The sequence below is a fragment of the Brachionichthys hirsutus genome, unplaced genomic scaffold, assembly GCF_040956055.1.
Source record: "Brachionichthys hirsutus isolate HB-005 unplaced genomic scaffold, CSIRO-AGI_Bhir_v1 contig_647, whole genome shotgun sequence".
In the NCBI taxonomy this organism is placed as follows: Eukaryota; Metazoa; Chordata; class Actinopteri; order Lophiiformes; family Brachionichthyidae; genus Brachionichthys; species Brachionichthys hirsutus.
The window spans coordinates 1-22,590 of NW_027180359.1; the positions used below are offsets into that span (position 1 = coordinate 1).

The following is a 22,590-nucleotide window of genomic DNA, read 5'->3' on the forward strand; positions in this document are numbered from 1 at the left end:
ACAGTTTAAGTGTATCAATGGCAAAATGCTTATCCTCGTTGAAGAGAAAACTGCTGTTGAGAAGTGCAGAGACCAAAGTTGTACTTCAAAGAGGATTCAATTCAAGAACATGTACGCACCTTGGGCAAAAGCCTGGTGGCGCTATTTAGCTGTGATATTCTCAGAGCCAGTGGAAATCAAAGATGGCAAAGAAAGAAAGAAACAGAAAATCAAGTCTTGCACATTTTCTGCTGTGATTTAGGATTGGGAGCAGAACAGAAGTACAAACTTCAACCTGAAACACGAGATTCTGCCATGTCTTACAGTATTACCTGTGTGACAGCGCCATCTAGTGGTGTGCTGCTTTAACTTACGCACTATACGACACGTTTGAATGTGTTGTCAAATGTAGGGCATGAAGACAGGACATGACAGTCAAGCAGTGTACAGAAGTGATAAGGAGACATTAAAAGACAAAGACATCGCTGCAGCATCACTAACCTCACTGAGCCACGCTGTGTAAAAAGAACTCCCGCAGTGTTTCCATCAGACAGATTTGCATGGCTGCTGCGTGTGGTGAGGTAATACAATAGTGGACTCCATCGAAAGCAGAATGGATAAGCAGCAAATGAACAGAAATGCCATTCCATTCCAAAAATAAAGCCTGACACACAGGCAGGCGACAGGTGGACACGAAGGCTGTGTGTGGCGGGAAGGGGATTCACATGTGCGTGATGATTCTCTGTGTGTGTGCTGTGCTGCATTGCAGTTTTGACGTGTTGAAAAGAACACGCAAATGCACAGATGCATAGATATATAGAGCTGAAGAGGGGCGTGTTATCTGGTTAACTCTCTCTTGACTCCTTGCAGCTTCAGCGTTTATACCGACATGGACGACACAGCAGGTCTTTGCATGGTTGGTAACTAAACAGTGTTGTTGATGAAGGAGAATGGCATCTCTCCAGCACTGGAGCTTTAGAGTGTGGTTCCAAACCTGACTCCACATGAGGACAGCCGGCAGCTGTCCCCATTCATCACAACACACACACACACACACACACACACACACACACACACGCACAACTCACGGCTGTGCCTGGCTGCGTCAAACATTGACGCACACCATGAACAAGACAAACAAGAACACTGCTTTACCTGGCATGGAAATATAACCTCCTTCACCTGTCAAATTGACTTGTCAAGAAAGATCGCTGTAGATGAAGGTGAAGATGAAGACGGAAACTATTTCAGTATTTCTGCTGTTTGTAGTCACCTCAAGTTATGGACTACAGAAAGGTACGTGACAGATCCTTTCATTCGCAGAGCTTTCACGCAGTGTTGCGCTGTATACTATATGAACATTGTGCGTCTATTTTAGAGACAGTCCAGCATGAATGAATACGATGCGTTCAGCTGGCTGAAGGCAAACACAACATTGGATAGTCCAAATATTAAATAGAGCAAATTATTACATTTGAATTTCCGGATAAAGAGTTTTCCTGAGACGAATCCAAATGAACTTTCCCAGCACACATAAATGTAGATTGATGCTTTTCCACCACATCCTACGGGGAAAAGAAGGAGTTTAGGCCATCCGACACTGTGGTACATTTTCTTTATGAAATATTATAGATTCATCTGCGATGGGTGCCATATCAAATGGTGCCACAATCTTACTGACACATGCAGAGTCCTGCAGTTCAACCCACCGACACACAACACCTGCTTTATAAGCCAAGATGTACAATACGTGGTGCCGGGTCCCTCACAGGGACAGGTGGTGCTAATGCTGCTGCGGTCTGCATGCAGGGTGGACGTTGTTCCAACATGAAATACATTTTAAGCAAGGGTGGATTTTGTTGGATGCCCCATCCAACAAAACTGAGGAATTTGAAAAGCAATCCAGAATCCACATCTGTGCCCTGTTCTGTCTCAAAATTTAACTGTCTCCTCCAAGGCTGGCGATTTCTATCCTACAAACAACACACAAACAAACAAATAAATAATAATTTCAAACAAACACAAGTGATCAACCTCATTCAATGCTTGTTGTAGGTAATAAACATCTCTTGATTCATTTCTGTGTTTAAGTTACAGACTCTTCAGGTCCAATATATAGGAAAGAAAAAAATACAAATAAGTGACCTTTAGGTGGATAAAGCAGCTGTGTCATCTTGTCTACAAGAAAAAGGATGGATGAATATATATAATATATAATATATATAATATAATCTCATTTCTCGTATTTTCCTCATATCTACAGTTCATTTTGAATGAGCATGGGTGAAATGTCTATGTGGCAATCCATTTAAAAACGTTGAACTTGACTAATTGTATTTATTTGCCATTTATTCAATGGGGCCATTCCACTTTAATAGACTGTAAATGCTCCAGAAGGAACTAAAAGACCATTTTTTAAAAAGCAGTCATGTCAGGGTTTCTGCTTGATTGACAGTAGCTTGCTTTCTGTCTCCTTTTACGAGTCAAGCAGCAGCAGTGACCCGAGGTTGGCGTTGCGGATTAAAGACAGAACTAGCATATGTCCTTTAAACTCTAAACCTGTCCTTTAGTCGGCTTTCGGGTTTTTTTTTGTCCTTATCTGGTCCTATATTTTCTTTCTCCACTCTTTTTACTCTCTTCCTCCCTGGAGTTCACGCAGAGTTTAAAGCAACCCTGATGTCTCTGATCTGAATCCACATATAATCAGTTGCAGCCTCGGCCCCGTGCTATCGTCTTTTATCCTTGTCCCCTTTCAACATCTTCTTTCTGTTTATACTCCTGCTCTTGTCTGCAGCTCTCAAATATCCGTCTTATGAATCAAGGGATGCTTTCTGCTTTACCCCTGTCTCACTTTTCTGACAGTAACCCCCTTTTCTCCCTCTACTCCCTTTCTCAAATAACCAAATGAACTAAATAAATAATAAATACCCTCGAATAAAAATAAAAAAAAGCCTTCACATGCAGTTCTTATTTAAACTTACAAAAGCTCCCCAGAAGTCATTGCACTGATCTCTCCCTTAAAGTCACTCTTCTTCTTCTACCCCTGCTGAGGTTATAGCTGTACGAATCATGAACCTTGTTATCTGGACACATTCAGCTGAGTGACTGAAACAGATGACACCAAGGGAAATAGGAATGTGAAGAATGGCAAATAATTTGTCTGAAAAAGTACAGCTGTTGTAAACAACATAGCTATTTTAAGACCTTTCTTTGGTATAAGAAGGTATGAATTGCCCTTTACCTTTTAGAGGTTTTTTTTTTTGTAAATACATTACAAAAGTGACTTAAGCTCAAGAGAAGTGTAAAAGCAGGAGTCAAAACATCTTCAAATAACTGTTTTATGGACTTCGTATTTTGTCTGCCTGTGTTTACCACCTATAGCACCTCGTATCATCACCTCATTGGAGACAATGGATGTGCTGTTGGACCATAATGCCACCCTGATCTGTGAGGTGGAGTCCCGCCCTCCCGCTGAAGTCACTTGGACTAAGAATAACCACCCAATAATGTAAGCATAAAATGTCAATTTGTTTAAAAAAATAATATATATATAGCGATATATTTAGTGTAAAAAAAAGTATTACAATCAGACAAATAAAATTAATAAACACTTTTTCCTCTTGTATATTGGTAATGCTCTGCTCATTGGAGGATTAATGTTAAAATAAAATAACAATGTCAGCAACGTTATTCTTATCAACAAGGTTAATGGGTAAATAATTGCTTAATAGTTGTATATACCATTAGTGTATAATTATGAGGCTACAATTCAATGACATAATTGAAAAAGCCTCACAATTCTAATAATTAATTAAGGCAATATAAACATTTCTAGCTGCATCCTGGCATTTCTTGCTATTTATTTTCTCCTGACTGACTTTTTTGCTTCCTACCAGGTACTATGATCCCCGGTACATAACCAGAGAGCAGGGGCAAATGCTAATCATCCCTCGTGTAAGAGAGTCAGACAATGGAGAGTACTGCTGCATCGCTAGCAACGGCATTGGAGAACCAGCCAAGAGCTGCGGCGCTTTGCAACTGAAGATGAGTATGTCATTCTATACTGGTGCCAGTCTAGAGTTGGAGGCACAGTTACAGTAATTTCTGGACTATTGTCTGGACTTATATTGGTCTGATGTGAAGAGGCTAAATGTATTGGTGGCATTTTAGCCTGTAAAAATGCATAAATTGGCCGCATCGTTGTAAAAGCCGTAGGGTTCGATGCGTGGGGGGAAAATTAGCGGCTTATAGTCAGGAAATTACATTAATTTAAAATCACTGCCAGCATCTTGATACAATGGATGAACATGTCAAATCTGTCTCTCAATCAGAGCCGCAGATCAAACGCCATCCTACCAATCTAACACTTCTGTTAGAATCCAAAGCAGTGCTGCCCTGTGTTACCCTCGGCAACCCCAAACCAGCAGTCACCTGGCTCAAGGACGATGATCTCATCAAGGTATGACCATTTACTTGTATTTCTACGTATATAATATGAAGTGATTGGAAGGATTGGAAGGGTTTTTCTGATCTCGTCTCCTCCAGGTCAGCGATCGTGTCACCATTCTTGACTATGGTGCATTAAAGATACATAACCTACAGAAAGAGGATGCGGGCCAATATCGCTGTGTGGCCAAAAATAGCTTTGGTTTGGCCTTTTCAAAGCTTGTGACAATAGAGGTACAGGGTACGTATCGAAATGCCTCCTTTTATTTTTTTGCATGTATACATGCATGTCTTTTTTTTTTTTTTTTTTAGCATTCTGCCCACAAAAGCAATTGTCGAGTATCAGTATGGAAGTTTTTTTTGTCTACTGTGTGTTTCTGTGTGTTCAGCTCCAGCACGAATCCTACAGGTTCCGAAGGAGAAGAGAGTAGCATATGGCAGCCAGATTTCCCTCGAGTGCCGCGCCACAGGAAATCCAATCCCAGCAATCACCTGGCTGGAAAATGGGAATACTGTGAGTGCTCAGGTTCCATGTGAAAGCAAATCTTTGACCAGCATGGGTTTGCTGGTATTCTTCCGAATCATGTAAAAAAAAAAAAACCCACATAATTACTTCAGTTCTGTGCGTCCATTCATCCATCTCTGTTTTTCCTGCCTGTCTTAAATGCTTTTTTTTTGCTCTTTGGGAATATTCTTGTCTCCTCTACGACGGTTCCTCTCAGATGCCACGCAACGCAGCCGGTATCAGAGAAAATGTATCACGTATAGCTGACATTTTGACACGTTGTCAGCTGGAGAGCCCGACTTAATTGGAAAGCTGTGAAAATAACAGAACAGATTATCAGGAAGGCTAACATGCATTACAGAAATACTCATATGAGGTCTTATTTATCCATCCGCACATACTGTGGCAGAGATCTGAGATTAAGAACTATACCCCTAAAGAAGACCAAAACAAGTCTTTCCTTGTAAAATATTAATTTCAGAATATGTCCTTGCATGATGACACTCTTCTTGCCCCCCCCCCCAGATTGCTGGTGCGTCGGTTGACGAAACTTTGTTGGGAGAGGTTATCCTGTCCGTTCTTAAGGTGACGGTGAATAAACCAGCCCTCTACACGTGCCTTGCCTCCAACAGACACAGCGCCGGAGCCAACACCGTCAAGGCAACCGCTAAAGTCACCGTCACAGGTCATTTTTGACACTAACATGTCACACATGTCACACATATAGACATGAGAAGTCACCGCTTCTGTGTGTTATGGGAGATTGCCAGCACTTAAGTTATGTTTACTCCCAGATATAGTAGTTGTGCTTTGTTTAGGTTCAGCTGTGTGTTTCCATCCCCCATCCTTCCATTTAGGCTGATGCCCCAGACACAATCCCCCATGCTCCCAATGATTACTGTCACCTAAAACGACACACACACACACACACACCTCCTCCCTGACCACACACAATGTCCCTCCACCTGGCCACCCCCCAGTCTGCTTGCAGCCAGCAATGAACTGGTGACAGAGGCGTCATGGTTGGTTTTATCTCCTCACTGAGACCTTTTGTCCTTTTTCCTTCTTTCATCTCTCTGGATCGCTTCTTCTGTCTCTTGTTGCTGTTTGTGTTTCTTCAACCATCGTCTTCTGGATATTGCCACTTCCCCATAGAGTGGAGGTAAGGAAAAAACGACCGGGGACGGGGAAACTACTTGACTTCTAAGAGCGGGGAAGGGAGAGTGGCAGAATGTGATAAAGGAAGAGAAAGACAAAAAAAAAATGAAATTGAGAAAGAGGATTGCAGGATGCAAATGAAAACATCAGGTTTAATGGATTCATCTTACATGGAAACGGAATGTACAACATGCTTATGGGAGGTAGATGCACAAAGCCCAAGATGCAAAGTAAAGAGAAGGCAGAGGTGGTGGGATCAGGCAGGGCGATGTTATCTCACATGAACCCTCTACAACCTCTTTCATTAACAATATCTGAATGATTTTTAAGACAATAATTTAATATGATAGAAGTAGACGATAATTTAACACACACCTCCACACAAGTTAATTAATTGTCAACCACAGCTTTAATGTTGCTGACTTGGCCAACAATCGTTTCTCAGTTTCTGTTGCCTTTGTAAATTACAGTCAATTCCAATTCCAAACATCACAATTACAGACGAAAGACAATGCCGCAACTTTCTTCAGCACATATAGCTCATAAGCCAATGGAAATAAACTCAATAGCTGGTCAAGTGCAGTTGATGTCACCTGTCATTTTTGTCAGGTCACCCTTTGAAAGTCTGCAAAATGTCGAGTCACTCCAGCCTAAAATACTTAAAAAGTACAGTCTGCATTTCTCTGACGCACATACACACATAGTTTGTAGCTATTACAGCAAATTGAGGTGCGCCATCTTGCTCGAGGGTACTTTGACGTGTAGCGCACAGGGGACGGGGATCAAACCACCAACCATGCAGCCACCTCATGCTATTAGTTAGGTTAGGAAAAGCTGAGCCAGATGGGACACACCCAATTGCTCTCATGTGGCAGGATGGGTGATAAACAGACACGTGGTTCCAGGTCCAAAGTCCCCATTTGCCCCCTGTGTAATTATTCCTGATGTAACTATGGCTCCAGATTCACAGTTCACTATATATGCTGCTGACAATGGATGCAGTAATGCAATGGCGCTTCATGAAACTACTGGCCCCAAAACCTGTTTAAAGCCATGTTTGGAAATATTATAGCAAAAGTGTTCCTTTCCTGATACGCGCACTATTTGAATTGCATCAAGCAATAAAATCAGGTTCTCTGTGGCGTCTTCTTCCTGCAGGCTCTACAAGAGCGCAACGGGCTACTGCAGTGCGTATCGTGGCGACGTGTGCCGAACTGTGCTGCAGGACGATTTGCTGGTTTTCTTCAACTCCTCCCGCTCTGACCCCGAGGAAATGCAGGAGTACCTGGTTCAGAGCAGGTGGACGGAGTTGGAAGGACTGAGTCTGCTGTGTAGCCCTGCAGTTCGCTCCCTCCTCTGCCACTCCTCCTTTCCCGACTGCAACCCATCAGGACTCGGACCAGCAGCCAAACCTGTTTGCAGGTAGCTGACATATCCTTTAGATCTTTGGTTCACTTGTTGGCTTTGAAAAAAAATAATGAATGCATATGATAAGGATTGTTTCCATCTCTTATTTTCTGTCCAATCAGAGAGCACTGCCTGGCTGTGAAGGAGCTGTACTGCCATAAGGAGTGGCTGTTGCTAGAGGGCAGCAGTTCTGTCCAGCCTGGTCTTTTCAGCGCCGTCACTGGGTCCCACACTCCCACTTCACTGCTGCCCAACTGTCAGACCTTACCGAGCCTTCGCACAGACCCTGATGCTTGTACTCATGTCCCATTTGTGGGTAAGATAGCTCTAATCTTGGAGCGCCAGCGTGCTGTAGCAACAACAAACGGAAGTATCCTGTTTATAGAAAATGCTGAGACAGACATTCGCACATTCTGTGCTGCAGAAAGAAATGGAGCATAAAAGCAGAGAGGAAACGGAGCATTATGTTGGCCGGGTGCTTGTTCACTGAGGTGCCAAATCAGACGGATAGTGATGAGGTCATTAGGAGGGCTGAGACAAACGATACAGCCATCAGTACACAACTTGTTTGTAATATAATATTTAGTGGACTGAAACGACCTGCAGGCTTCATCCATTTCCCTCTCACACTGTAATGCATTCATCTCTTCTTTTCTACATTTCAGACATCAAGACAGATCAAATTACTAGTAAGTCAACAGCATTGACATGGAACAAAAATATATCCGCGTTAAGTATCAGAACATAATTTGAACAATTAGGTAAATTAATAAATACGATTCATAGCCTATTTTAAATGTTCTTTGCCATCAACAGCATCGTGTTACAAAGACAGAGGCCGTTTCTACCAAGGAAGCGCGAACGCAACCAGATCTGGGACGCCGTGTCAGTCCTGGAGCCAGCAGGTATTGTTGTGCCTTGAGTGGAGAACACACATTTAAATACAGATAAAATACGCAGTGTTGATTAAAGCATGCAGAAACAGAGTGAGGTGGACATTTTAAATTACAAAAAAAAAAAAAAAAATGGTCAAAAGACATTAATATGAACTTCCAACTGAAACCGCAAAATCAAGATTAAAGACGTTACAATAAAACACAGCTGTGGAAGAGTGTTGATAACATTTCAGGGCTTTGGCCTCAGCAAGGCCATCGATGCAGCTCATCGAGATATTTAAGGTTCCACGCGTGCTCTGCAGATTTAAACCCGTAACACAGTAAAGTTTCGCTGATATTTTGTGAGTGGATGTTGTTTTATTTCACACGTTGCTGACCTCCGACCAAAAAAGGACAGGAAAGTGCTTACAGCTCGGTTCAGAGCGCCGGACGCGCTCCCACACAAACATGCACATTCCCTGTTCCAAAAGCCTCCGTGTTTTTATGGCTTGGCTCGGGGAGAGGGTCTGTTAGGGTGATCTGTTGCTGCTCTCCTGTGCAGCGTCAGTTGGTGTGCAGATGTGTGTGTGTGTGTGTGGTTTTCTTTTTGGCGTCTGCCAGGTCAGCAGAGAGGGAGGGCCGTGTCGTGTCACATCCTGCCCCTGGAAGCAATTAGTTTTCACACGCACATGCTGCACAAACTAATATTTATATATACTAGTGTCACTGAGAGAATAAGTCATTCACACATATTTTCATTCCTATTTCATTTCTATTTTCAAATAAATAATAAATACAAAATCTATGGATTTCAGCTGAATCGTGCTTTTCTCTTGCTGACGGGATGTAAAGTGTGGCTTTCGTCCACTATCTGGTCCATTGGAGTCACAGGAAGGCAAACTGTTTCCAGTATTTAGAACAGACACAATCGTTTGTAGAAACTCCACAATACATGATTTTTGTATTTTAATGCATCGCACATGTATAGGAAATGAGTACAAAATGCTAATGTTCCACATGCACATACTCAAAACGTGTGTAGATATATGGAGCCGAATGGTCAGTGGTATTTGGGTTTTTGGTTTTTTGAAGGCTGCTCTGACAACTTACATTTTTGTTTGATCGGTCAGGACAGCAGCTGCTTCTTGTCATTATAAAGTCCGTGAAATGTGATAAATTACTCAATGTCAGATGTTGATTTATACACTGCTTTTGACAAAATATGCCACCAGAGTCCCTGTTAGGATCCTAGTTATCATCGGTTTACTATTAACCACACTGGTGTAGTAGCATATGGGTCACGTGAGCTGACAGGTGGTTTCGCTTAACAGAGCAGTTTCCGGGTGGTGGACTGTTGTGGCAGCACCGACAAACAACGCGTTTGTGTACAACAACAGGAAATGCTCAAAGGATCTTGTCATTGAGATATCACAACATTTTTTTTCAATGAATCCTCTCAAGTGTACAAATTCCTGCTGCTCTATTCAGCTCGTAGTCTCACGTCTCTCTGGATGTGACTACACGATTGCAGTTTTGATTTCTGAAGCTCACCCGACGGATACCAGATGTTCCGTGTTTATGTTGGCACTCTAAGCCACAGAAAAACGAACGCGATGAAATTTCTCCAGCAGCTCTTGAAAGCAAGGAAGATATAGTGCGGTCTTTATTGATCCCTTAAGACAAGCGTGTTTCCCCTGTCGCTCTCCAGATCACAGGGTCGGATCAAAGCACGACTCAATGCTTTAATAAAACAACAACAACTAGAAAGACAGTCAGAGATTGCAGACCCTCGCCTCCAATAGACTATTCGATCTTGTGAGACAGTAAACAGGGCTTCCGGATCAGAGGGGCCAAACCTGCTCTAGCTTGCTGCTCCGGAACGTACTACAAGACTCCTTCTGGACTCTTTTTCCCATCATGCCATTCGTGTCCCTCCCTCTTAAAGTGGCAGTTTGCAGCACAGGCACGATTCCAGATGTAAAAATAATTCTAGAATCTGGATCCAGATCTGGATCATTCCATTATCGGGGTGGACCGAGCCACGGACAGAACCTTGCTTGTGTAAAAATTTCAAGTTGATTGGGTTACTAGTTTTGGAGTTATGCGCTCGGACAGACAAACAAACAGACAAACAATCAGACAAACAAACGCACCCAATTGCAATACCCTCGCCTCCTCTTCGCGAGGGTAACAACCTCTGGACACATGTAGGACACTCACTGCTCCGGAAATCAGAAAGGCAAAATGGCAACCATCTGAGGGAAAGTTCCTAAAATGCTTGTTTAGAGCACTCCACCTCCTCCGTTCCTTTGAAACTGGGCCTGTTTGTGACTATTGTTGCATCTCACTGTGACTTTCTCTCCTGTACCATGCTGTCGTGCACCTGCAGGTTCCCCACCAGCACAGGCTATCTGTGGATGCGATCCCAGAGTTAAAGAACTCTCTCAACTACTGCAGGAACCCCGGGGGAGTCAACGACAGGCCCTGGTGCTACACCTCCAATCCCAGTTTACGCTGGGAGTACTGCACTGTGCCACAATGCGGGGAGCAGCGAATGCTCTCAGGTACTTCCTAATTCTAGTCTCAATGAGTTCAGGGAGCATCATGGAGGTCACTGGATGTGTATTACCTTCATTGCTACAGAAGAGACAAAAATAAGGCTGGTTCATGTAATATTACTGTGATGTCAGTCTTCACAGCAGCGTTGGTTCAGACTGCAAACTGGGCTGTTAGCCATGCTGCAGTAAAGCCATGAAAACCAGAGCGCTCCCACAGGTTTGAGGTTTGCTAACAGTCATCTGAGCAGGAGGCCAATCTGCAGCTCAAAGTTGGTTTTAGCGTGCAGAGGCTCCTTGCATCATGACATCTAACATAATCTATACCCAAATCGATTGATCGGCTCTCATTTTTTTATGCATTTGTGATAGTATATTGGATGTTGTTGCAGCAACATTATAAAGTGCAGAATACAATGTGAAAATGATCTTGTAAATGTTTTGGTGCAGCTACAGAGTTATGGAGTTGGATTTATATCTGTGAAACACTTTTATTGTGACGCCTCTCAATTTGTTCATCAATGTAGAAATAGTTTTAACACAGTTTTAGATGTAGATTTCTTTAATTACCTGTTCTTTGGAAGGCATATCAATGATAATGATATAATAAATATGATTAATATTTTTGCTATTTTATTAAATTACTAATTATAAATATATATTTTTTATTTGACCCGTGACACCTGTTGGACTCTATAATATTATGAGGATAAAGCAGACCGGAAAATGACTAATACAAATAATTAATTAAATATATGTATGGTTTAATGAAACCTTTCCACACATCCTGTCTTATTCACAAGAACATAATATCATTTTTTATTTGCCAGAACCTTCCATTCACCCTTAAGTACTGCCTAAACTGATGTAGTTGTCAAAGGCCAAGGTCACCCTGGCCTCTAAAGACATGTTGTTAGCCACCATTCAAGAATTTGAGCACAAATTATCTCAACATTCCACACTGATCTCTCACAGGATGTAATGATCTGGTCATTATTCAAGGGATGGAAACATTTGCTGAAGTGTGACACTAATCTTTGGTGCCCACTTTGGAAATGTTGTAAATGCAACATCACGCCTTGATATGAACTCTCTCTAGAGATGAAGCCAGAGACACCAGGTCCTCGTCAGACCGCCCGTCTCCCTCCCACAACCACGGCATCATCTCCGGCTTACTCCATGTCTGTCATCGTCATCCTCCTCACCACACTCGCAGCTCTAGTCTTCCTCACTATTGCCGTGCTTGCCTGCTGCAGACGTAGGAGGCAGTGGAGAAACCGGAAGAGGTGACAGCAATGCAGTTGAGATGCCCAATTCCTCATCTGTGTGTCTACCTTTTTGCTTAAATCCCCCTGCCTTTCTCCCCACAGGGCGATGGACACCTCAGCGCTGAGTGCTCTTCCATCGGAGCTCCTGCTGGATCGCCTCCACCCTAACCCCATGTACCAGCGGGTTCCACTGCTGCTGAACGCCAAGCTCCTGGCCCTTGAGTATCCTCGCAATAATATCCAATACGTTAGAGATATCGGAGAAGGAGCCTTTGGACGAGTTTTCCAAGCCAGGTGAGAGAAGAAAAACAAGAGAAAAAGAGAGAATATATATATATATACTGTATATATTTTTACACAGTCAAAGGTGGCATTAAAATAGTTTTAAACCCAACAGAGGGCCTAAACTTCATCAGACAGTGCAGATATTTACTGTCCGACATGAAACAGATTATACCTTTCGTTTTACTATAAATAGTAAATAAAGTTACAATCCATGAAACGTTCAGCACCGCTGCATTATGGGAGCCGACGGCAGTCTAACAGTCGCTATGCTGAATGATAATGAGAGGTGTCCTTTTTGATACCTGCTAATGCCTTCACGGAACATCAAACGGTGACATATAGAGACACCCTGGAGAAGATAACACACACAAACACAGGCAATCGCACACACACACACACACACACACACACACCTTCACAGAGTGTTGTGTAATAACAGGCAGTGAGGAAGAAGAGACAAAGGAAGATAATGAATATCATACTTGGACACTATTGTAGTGAAGAACATGGATGAGCGACTGGCGTATATTATATGAGAAAAAGACAGCAAGAGATGGAGACAATAGTGAAACTTTGGAAGTCGGACAAATTCAGGCATCAGAATATTTCAAGGAAGTTCGCAGCAAAAGCATGTTACGATCACGAGGAAGAGGAGATCACACACACACACTCATGCACAGTGTGTGAGTGTGCTTTGAAGGTGTAATCCTAGCAACTCAAGATCAAAGCCATAAAGGCAGCTGTGACATTCCTTTCATGTACGCTATAAATTCCGCCCCAGTATGAGGTCCAGACGTTTGCTGAGAGTGGAAGCTTCTGACAGAGATGATGACTGAACGCAGTTCCCAAATGTCCCCTCTGATGGACAGGGTCAACGTTGAGATTAAGGAGGAGATGCTGCTGTTCTTCCTCGGGTTGAGACATAGGAAGACGATGCAAGCCACTGAGAAACTTCTTCGACGTGAGCTGCGCGACGACTCCGTGATTCTCTCCCAGAGTAAACTTGTGGGGCGCTACAGCATCCAACTGGACAAGAATCTGCTGGCGGGTTTCCTTGACAAGCTTCAGGCAAAAAAAGATTGCCACCCATGGAGCACAGAGAAGGAGCTCCAGAAAAAAGAGATTCGGCACCTCAAAGCCGAGCTGGCTGAAGCTAAACAGGCCAGCCAAACAGATCAAGTCCGGTTTCTGGAGGATCAGGTCACAGCCCTCTGTGAGATGCAGCAGAATGCTCCATCGTCCGACTGCGATGACCTCAGGAAACAGCTGGCGGAGGTGCATTCATATAAGGAGCTGCTGGAGCAGCAGCTGCATCACGACAGGGCAGCCCTTCACTATCTGCACACCGCTTCCTGGATGGGGGACAATGAGTGGGTTGCAGTTCTGGAAAGAATGAAGGCCGAACATCAAGCCCAACGTCAGGCATCCAGCGCAGAGATTGATGCGTTAAAAGCTGATCTGAAGGCATCGCATCATCTGTGGCAGCAACTCCAGCAGGAGAGGAACTCCCTGATACAAGAGATGGAGGCATCCAGAAGTCAGCAAGTGGAGTCGTCTCCTCTCCAAGAGACAAACGTTCAGCCGGGGAAGGAGCAGGAGGACCTGCAGGAGAAAGAGGTGGCCGCCACACCCGAGCTTAACCTCAAGGAGAAGGAGAGATCCTCAGCCTGCAATGAAGCTGATCTGCAGGAGAACAAGGAGAACTGTGTGAAGGAGCAGGGGCTTCATTTAGAAAATGAAGAGGAGCTGGAGCACACAGACAAAACCAACATGGTAGATCTTCAGAGCCCCGTTCCAGAACAGAAGCCACAGAAGAAAAAGAAGTGGTACAGGAGATTGCTGGCCAGACTGAAATGGTCCAGGTCCAAACAGAATGTTCCAAAATGACTTCTTTAACCTCCCCAGACCCAGCCCGTTGACATGCGTCCTCTGTAATGCACATATGTCCATTACAAAGGACATGCATGGCTGGGTCAGGAGGTTAATGTACGTGGAGGAGTTCAAGTACCTCGGGGTCTTGTGTGAGGGAAGGATGGAGCGGGAGATCGACAGACGGATCGGTGCAGCGTCTGCAGTAATGCGGACTCTGCACAGATCCGTCATGGTGACGAGAGAGCTGAGCCGAAAGGCGAAGCTCTCGATTTACCGGTTGATCTTCGTTCTCCTACCCTCGGAACCTATGGTCGACCACGAGCTTTGGGTAGTGACCGATAGAACGAGATCCCGGGTACAAGCGGCTGAAATGAGCTTCCTCCGTAGGGTGGCTGGGCTCTCCCTTAGAGATAGGGTGAGAAGCTCAGTCATCCGGGAGGAGCTCGGAGTAGAGCCGCTGCTCCTCCGCGTGGAGAGGAGTCAGATGAGGTTGCTCGGGCATCTATTCAGGATGCCTCCTGGACGCCTCCCCGGTGAGGTGTTCAGGGCACGTCCCACCGGGAGAAGACCACTGGGATGGACTGAGGACACGCTGGAGAGACTATGTCTCTCCAGCGTGCAAAAGCATGTTACGATCACGAGGAAGAGGAGATCATACACACACACTCATGCACAGTGTGTGAGTGTGCGTGCATGTGCTTTGAAGGTGGAATCCTAGCAACTCAAGATCAAAGCCATAAAGGCAGCTGTGACATTCCTTTCATGTACGCTATAAATTCCGCCCCAGTATGAGGTCCAGACGTTTGCTGAGAGTGGAAGCTTCTGACAGAGATGATGACTGAACGCAGTTCCCAAATGTCCCCTCTGATGGACAGGGTCAACGTTGAGATTAAGGAGGAGATGCTGCTGTTCTTCCTCGGGTTGAGACATAGGAAGACGATGCAAGCCACTGAGAAACTTCTTCGACGTGAGCTGCGCGACGACTCCGTGATTCTCTCCCAGAGTAAACTTGTGGGGCGCTACAGCATCCAACTGGACAAGAATCTGCTGGCGGGTTTCCTTGACAAGCTTCAGGCAAAAAAAGATTGCCACCCATGGAGCACAGAGAAGGAGCTCCAGAAAAAAGAGATTCGGCACCTCAAAGCCGAGCTGGCTGAAGCTAAACAGGCCAGCCAAACAGATCAAGTCCAGTTTCTGGAGGATCAGGTCACAGCCCTCTGTGAGATGCAGCAGAATGCTCCATCGTCCGACTGCGATGACCTCAGGAAACAGCTGGCGGAGGTGCATTCATATAAGGAGCTGCTGGAGCAGCAGCTGCATCACGACAGGGCAGCCCTTCACTATCTGCACACCGCTTCCTGGATGGGGGACAATGAGTGGGTTGCCGTTCTGGAAAGAATGAAGGCCGAACATCAAGCCCAACGTCAGGCATCCAGCGCAGAGATTGATGCGTTAAAAGCTGATCTGAAGGCATCGCATCATCTGTGGCAGCAACTCCAGCAGGAGAGGAACTCCCTGATACAAGAGATGGAGGCATCCAGAAGTCAGCAAGTGGAGTCGTCTCCTTTCCAAGAGACAAACGTTCAGCCGGGGAAGGAGCAGGAGGACCTGCAGGAGAAAGAGGTGGCCGCCACACCCGAGCTTAACCTCAAGGAGAAGGAGAGATCCTCAGCCTGCAATGAAGCTGATCTGCAGGAGAACAAGGAGAACTGTGTGAAGGAGCAGGGGCCTCATTTAGAAAATGAAGAGGAGCTGGAGCACACAGACAAAACCAACATGGTAGATCTTCAGAGCCCCGTTCCAGAACAGAAGCCACAGAAGAAAAAGAAGTGGTACAGGAGATTGCTGGCCAGACTGAAATGGTCCAGGTCCAAACAGAATGTTCCAAAATGACTTCTTTAACCTCCCCAGACCCAGCCCGTTGACATGCATGGCTGGGTCAGGAGGTTAATGTACGTGGGAGGAGTTCAAGTACCTCGGGGTCTTGTGTGAGGGAAGGATGGAGCGGGAGATCGACAGACGGATCGATGCAGCGTCTGCAGTGATGCGGACTCTGCACAGATCTGTCATGGTGACGAGAGAGCTGAGCCGAAAGGCGAAGCTCTCGATTTACCGGTCGATCCTCGTTCTCCTACCCTCGGAACCTATGGTCGACCACGAGCTTTGGGTAGTGACCGATAGAACGAGATCCCGGGTACAAGCGGCTGAAATGAGCTTCCTCCGTAGGGTGGCTGGGCTCTCCCTTAGAGATAGGGTGAGAAGCTCAGTCATCCGGGAGGAGCTCGGAGTAGAGCCGCTGCTCCTCCGCGTGGAGAGGAGTCAGATGAGGTGGCTCGGGCATCTATTCAGGATGCCTCCTGGATGCCTCCCCGGTGAGGTGTTCAGGGCACGTCCCACCGGGAGAAGACCACTGGGATGGACTGAGGAGAGTCGCTGGAGAGACTATGTCTCTCGGCTGCCCTGGGAACGCCTCGGGATCCCCCCGGAAGAGCTAGAGGAAGTGGCCGGGGAGAAGGAAGTCTGGGCTTCCCTGCTTAGGCTGCTGCCCCCGCGACCCAGCCCCGGATAAGCGGATGAAGATGGATGGATGGATGGATGGATGGATGGACATGTAAACTTGTAAACACCAGAAAGCTCTGGCCAAAGCAGGAGAACGGGCTTCTCTGGTGTCAAAAGGAAAATGTTTCTCCTGAACTATAATCACAACTTGAAATAAAATGAGCAAAAAAATGTCCATTGCAGTTCTGTGTGTTACTAACTGTTTATTACATGAACTGATCCGTTCCAATGCCAGCAGATGACTGGACTTGATCTGATTATGGATGAGTCGTGAGCGTCCTGTGTTGAGGCGCTGTAGAGTTTAAGTCACAAATGTGCACACTTAACCCTCTTGACTCACCTTCACCATCGTTTAAACATACTCATTTCCCTGATTTTTATTTTTGGATTCTAAACATATACACATCTATAAATAGTCAGTCTAACAGATAACTGTGGTCAGGATTTGTTTTTGTCCTTCGAGTGCGAGGTGTGAAGAACAGGCGTTATTCACTTCTTGGTCCCGTTGACTTCCATTAGAACCACATAAAATATCTCAGCTTCGCCCCCTGAGGGGTTTAGGAGGGGGGAGAACATATAGTTTCTAATCTTTATATAAATCTATACAGACAAAAAAAAAACACGATGACTTTAGTTTGTCCCTTCAGAGAGCTAACGCAGGAAGTTTGTGTATTCCTGTTTCCTCCCAGTGACTGACGTTACGTTCCAGATTTACGTTGCAGGAAAACATTAAAAGAAATGTTTGCAGGACTTCTGAGAACCCTCAAAGGATTCGTTCGGGTTTTTGGTTACATAAATCTGGTGGTGGGTAAGCTGGTTACAGCCATAACCTTGTGTCATAGCATTAAATATCATTACACTATGTTACTAGTGTAATGCATTACTAATAGAATATTGCCATATTCAGTAATGTTAATAATAAATAAATGATGACCACTAGCCAAATATTAAAAGGATTATTTTTATTTATTTATTTTATTTTGATTCATTCACATCACAGAAGAAGAAAAAAAAACCCTGATACCTTATAATCCATATCTTGGCACTTTACAAACATAGACAATTAATATTATTAGAATTTGCAAAGAATTGCAATAAACATAAGCTTCTGTAATTTTACAATCCCGAAATGATCCCTACTTTTTTTGTTTTGGTTGCAGAGCTCCGAGTCTGCAGCCACTGGAGCCTTTCACGATGGTGGCCGTGAAGATGCTGAAGGAGGAAGCCTCAGCTGACATGCAGAACGACTTCCAGAGAGAGGCGGCACTCATGGCCCAATTTGATCATCCCAACATTGTACGGCTCCTCGGTGGGTTTGTGTTTCTGCGCGGCATCAACTGCTCAATCAGTAAAACAAAAAAAGGAATCCCACTCAACATGCCTGTTAGCAATTGTCTTCCTTTGTGGTATTTCTTGTAAAGTATTTTTTTATGCATTTAAATTTTCCTTGAAGTAATTAATTATGTCCTTCACTTAAGAGGCAAATAGAATTCCTTCAAAGTAATCAAGCACTGGCTGACAGCTAATGGGACCTTTATTGACCTACGTCGAACAAAGGTCCTTAAGGTTTGTCCGTCTACGTTATTACAGCCTATCTAATCTAATACAAACAGCTCATATCCACATATACTTCCAGGAAGATATGCAGCGATACGGAACACTCCACTGTCAGAGACGAAACAAATCCATCGGCCATTGACTGAGCAGGAAGATGTGTCATTATTTTTTGATCTGCTCTCGTGGTTGTTTTAAATCAGCAGAAAGTCAAGAGATGATAAGACATATGTATCCTCACATTTATTTTGAGCGACTCCTCCAGAGACAGAAGCAACTCTGAAGCCTCTGATGCACATGACACCGGAGTTAATCTCATTATCTCATTAACCTCTAATCACCTTCATGTGTAAAAATATATGTGACATCCATAATGTTTCATATTTCTAAATGAGAGCTATCAGATGTCTTACAAGCCCGTTATGTTTTCAGATGTGTGTGGACGGAACGGGGCCTCTGTGCTCCTTATATTTAGCAATGAAGTGACACACGCTGATCCAGTTACAACCTCCATCCGAGTCTGCTACTGTAAAACCACAGGCCTGACTGTGGACAAACACGCACACATACACATGCACCCCCCCCCCCCCCCCCCCCCTCCAGAGAGCAGTGATCTGGGAACTGTTCCACTCTGTGACACAAAGGACACGGACAAACTCAGCCTGACCTCTGTGCCTCCCTTCAAAAGTCCAAGTGATAACCATTAATAAAGCGTGACAAAAAGTCTCCCTAAAATGTTTGTGCATATTGCTTTGCTCCTGTTAGTCATTTATTGTGTTCCTTTTTACTGCCTCCGAGTCAGAAGTCAGAAAATCTGTAACTCCGTGAGAGTTCTTGATCTTCAGCATAATCTCAATTTCATTTATTATTATCTATTTATTACCTTAGTTAAAGGAGGGTCGTTCTTTTAAAAATCATGCATTCATTTTATTTTCAACTGCAGGCAAACATGTTGCATTATGGGAACTGTGGCGTTCCACTTAAGGCATTTTGATGGTACCTGAGATTCACAAGGTGCAGCCTCAATCATCCCACTGCTAAATGTAAACTCTTTACCTCACTACATTTGCCTTCGCAGGGCTGCTCATGTATGTGTGTGTGTGTGTGTGTGTATACTCTTTGTTATGGTTTTAATGATGGAATCAATGTGTTTATGGGTTAAAAAATTCCACAGATCTTTATATATTCTGCGAGATCATGAAATAAAATGTGCCTTTTCTCCCAGGTGTGTGCGCAGTGGGAAAACCCATGTGTCTGATGTTCGAGTACATGGCGCACGGCGACCTCAACGAGTTTCTGCGCCGCAGATCTCCCAGCCAATCTGTGCGCTCCCTAAGCCATGCCAGCCTATCGGGTCCCAGTTTCTCCTCTGAGCTGGAGGCGGGACTTCTGTCTTGCGCTGAACAGCTGTCTGTCTCTAAGCAGATCGCTGCGGGGATGGCATACCTGTCAGAGCGAAAGTTTGTCCACCGTGACCTGGCAACACGAAACTGCCTGGTCGGCGAGGAAATGGTAGTTAAGATTGCAGACTTTGGCCTCTCCAGAAACATATACTCAGCCGATTACTACAAAGCCAATGAGAATGATGCCATCCCCATCCGCTGGATGCCCCCAGAATCGATTTTCTACAACCGCTACACCACTGAATCAGATGTCTGGGCCTACGGCGTGGTTCTGTGGGAGATTTTCTCCCACGGGATGCAGCCGTACTATGGTATGGGTCACGAGGAGGTGATTTACTATGTCAGAGATGGCCACATCCTTTCTTGTCCTGAGAACTGTCCCTTGGAGCTGTACAATCTGATGAGGCTCTGTTGGAGCACACAGCCGCCAGACAGACCCAGCTTTTGCAGCATACACCGGATACTGGAGCGGATGCATCAAAACACACTGAGCGTGAATGCAGACACAGAAGCTGATCGCTAAACCAGGAAGATTTCCACAACAAAGCGTCCATGTGTAGAAAAAAATACATGTTTTATTGGGTAACTGATGCCTGAAAGAACACTTTCACAGTGCAAATGTCCTTTTCGGTCATTTTTTGTTACACAATTTTTGAATTCAAGATGATTTTGTAACAGTAAAATACTGGAACAGACGCCAACCTTTGACCTCTGACGCCAGAGCTTTGACGTTGAAAGACTTAAAGCTGCTAACAATGTAGACGCACCATCACGCTGCACTCAGGCATTATGCTTCATCCATCGCATGTGGAGTCGTCGGATTTCTGCATTTCTGATTCCAGCATTTTAGTGTGTGCTTCAAAATGTGTTTTGTAAAATCAAATTCCACAGTGGCACACAATCACTTTAAAGATTGTTTTTATTGACAAGTCGCTATTCCATTTCTGGGCATTCTTATTTTTTTGTCTTTTCCTTCTTGTTGATTTCTGGGGTTTTTTTCACATTTTTTCAAATACATTCAAATACTTTGACTGTATTTGATACAACTCGTGTTTTGGTTGCAGTTGTACTATTTGATTCACACATTTGCTTTATTCTGATTCTGCAGAACTCAATCTGGTTTATTAAAATAGGCTTGTGAAAAGTGGCCAAGAGCTCCTTTACTGTATGTTCAGAATTCTCCTTTGAGAGAGTTCATATTTAATTGGACTTCATAAAACGTCTTTCTTGCATATCAGATTTGCTGTCTGGTCTCAGTCCAGCTGAGCTAAATTGGATTAGGGTGTGTTCAGACACAAAGTGAAGTGTTTTACTTATTTATTCTAGCACAAGTATTTTTAAATTCCAAATAACCAGAATACTTTATTGTGCATTAGCCACGTGATGGCAAGCATCGGCTAGGGAGTGTGTGCATATCTCTCTCTCTCTTTTTCTCCTCCCTCTCCTGGAGTTGAATGAAGGAAAGTGCTCTTCCCCAGTCAGCGGCCTGCAGCACATAAACACTCCACAGCAGCTACGTCCGCGGCTCTCCGCTACAAGTAGTTTGACAAGCATCCACTTTTGAATCCCAATAGTTTCAAAGTAAACTGAGCTCTCCTTGTCATTAACAATTCCAAATAAGAGCAGTGGCTGTTAATTCCTCCAGAGGTTCCAGCTGTGCACCCCGCTGTCATGTGCAGAGCGTGGCTGCACTCTGCAGCTGTGCGCCAGCTGTAGCCCTCAGTCCTACCTGCTCATATTATTAATATTAGTATTACAATTATCATTTTCCTTTTGCAGTTCATGCAAATATAATCAGTCTTGGTAATCTTTCTGATTATGCACACCATGAAGCTCATGCCATACATAATACGTACAGCATTATTTCCATCATCATCATCAAAACAGTGTTTGTTTTCTTTTATTAAGAAATAAATAAATAATTTGAATATGAGACTTTTCTGTTAGATGAAATGTGTGTTTTATTATGGTTTGATGCCTTTTTTGTTTGTTTGATTGTTACACAATGATCCAGGATTTCCTTTATTTCCTCTTAAATATTCAGTGTATGGGATCTGATAGCAACTATCTGAACACCCCTCACCTCAGCCTCTCTCTTCATGAGCAGAGGAAAACCCACATTGGCAGTTTTGGCCTTACTAACGTGGAATATTCTTTAGAGGTGGTGTTTGGTCTGTCAGATCTGGACTGCTGTAAAAACATGGCGTTGTATTGCGGATGTCCTTCACACTCTGGAAATGAAGAGGTTTCATTTTTAAGGTTATCAAATACTAATTAAAATATTTTTTGTCATTAAATATAATGTATTCCCTTATACACACTGGACCTGCTGTTATTATATTTCTTTGTATTGCTTGCAATTAAATATTTACATCAGTGTATTTGTATTTGAGAGCTGTACAATATCATATTTTTTGCATTAAGGTGTGCAGGAATCCAAACAAAAAATCTATAAAATATTGTTTTCTAGGAATGTGCTCCATCTTAAACGATCAAAATGCCTCGATAAAATATCTGAAAATATTTGATGTGATTTGAGGTTTCATAAATGTTTTTTTGGGTTCAATAGCTTTTGTGGAATTAAAATACTCTTTGCAAATTCTGCTGTGAATCATTATTGATTCTGGAGATGACAAAACCTCATGGAGTGTCCATCAGGGAGATTTAATATCCCTGCATATTTGAAATACAATGATAATAATTCCATTTTATTTCTACACTTCT

At 43.9% G+C, this 22,590-nt stretch overlaps 1 protein-coding gene across 1 annotated transcript; it reads left to right on the forward strand.

Annotated features, from left to right (window-relative positions):
• The first annotated feature begins 1,208 nt into the window (after positions 1–1,208).
• musk (muscle, skeletal, receptor tyrosine kinase) lies at positions 1,209–20,389 on the forward strand. Its single transcript, XM_068757620.1, has 17 exons — positions 1,209–1,275; positions 3,361–3,487; positions 3,876–4,027; positions 4,311–4,438; positions 4,525–4,666; positions 4,815–4,939; positions 5,456–5,615; positions 6,086–6,092; positions 7,220–7,510; positions 7,618–7,811; positions 8,161–8,184; positions 8,312–8,400; positions 10,760–10,934; positions 12,025–12,211; positions 12,296–12,487; positions 18,070–18,218; positions 19,689–20,389. Exons 1-17 carry the CDS (start codon positions 1,209–1,211, stop codon positions 20,387–20,389), a joined length of 2,910 nt encoding a protein of 969 aa, XP_068613721.1.
• Positions 20,390–22,590: the final 2,201 nt, after the last annotated feature.

Coding starts and splice junctions, on each gene's coding strand:
- musk (XM_068757620.1), top strand. CDS start 1,209: ATGAAGACGGAAACTATTTCAGTATTTCTGCTGTTTGTAGTCACCTCA. Junction 1,276..3,360: donor AAGTTATGGACTACAGAAAG/GTACGTGACAGA, acceptor TACCACCTATAG/CACCTCGTATCATCACCTCA. Junction 4,667..4,814: donor TGTGACAATAGAGGTACAGG/GTACGTATCGAA, acceptor CTGTGTGTTCAG/CTCCAGCACGAATCCTACAG.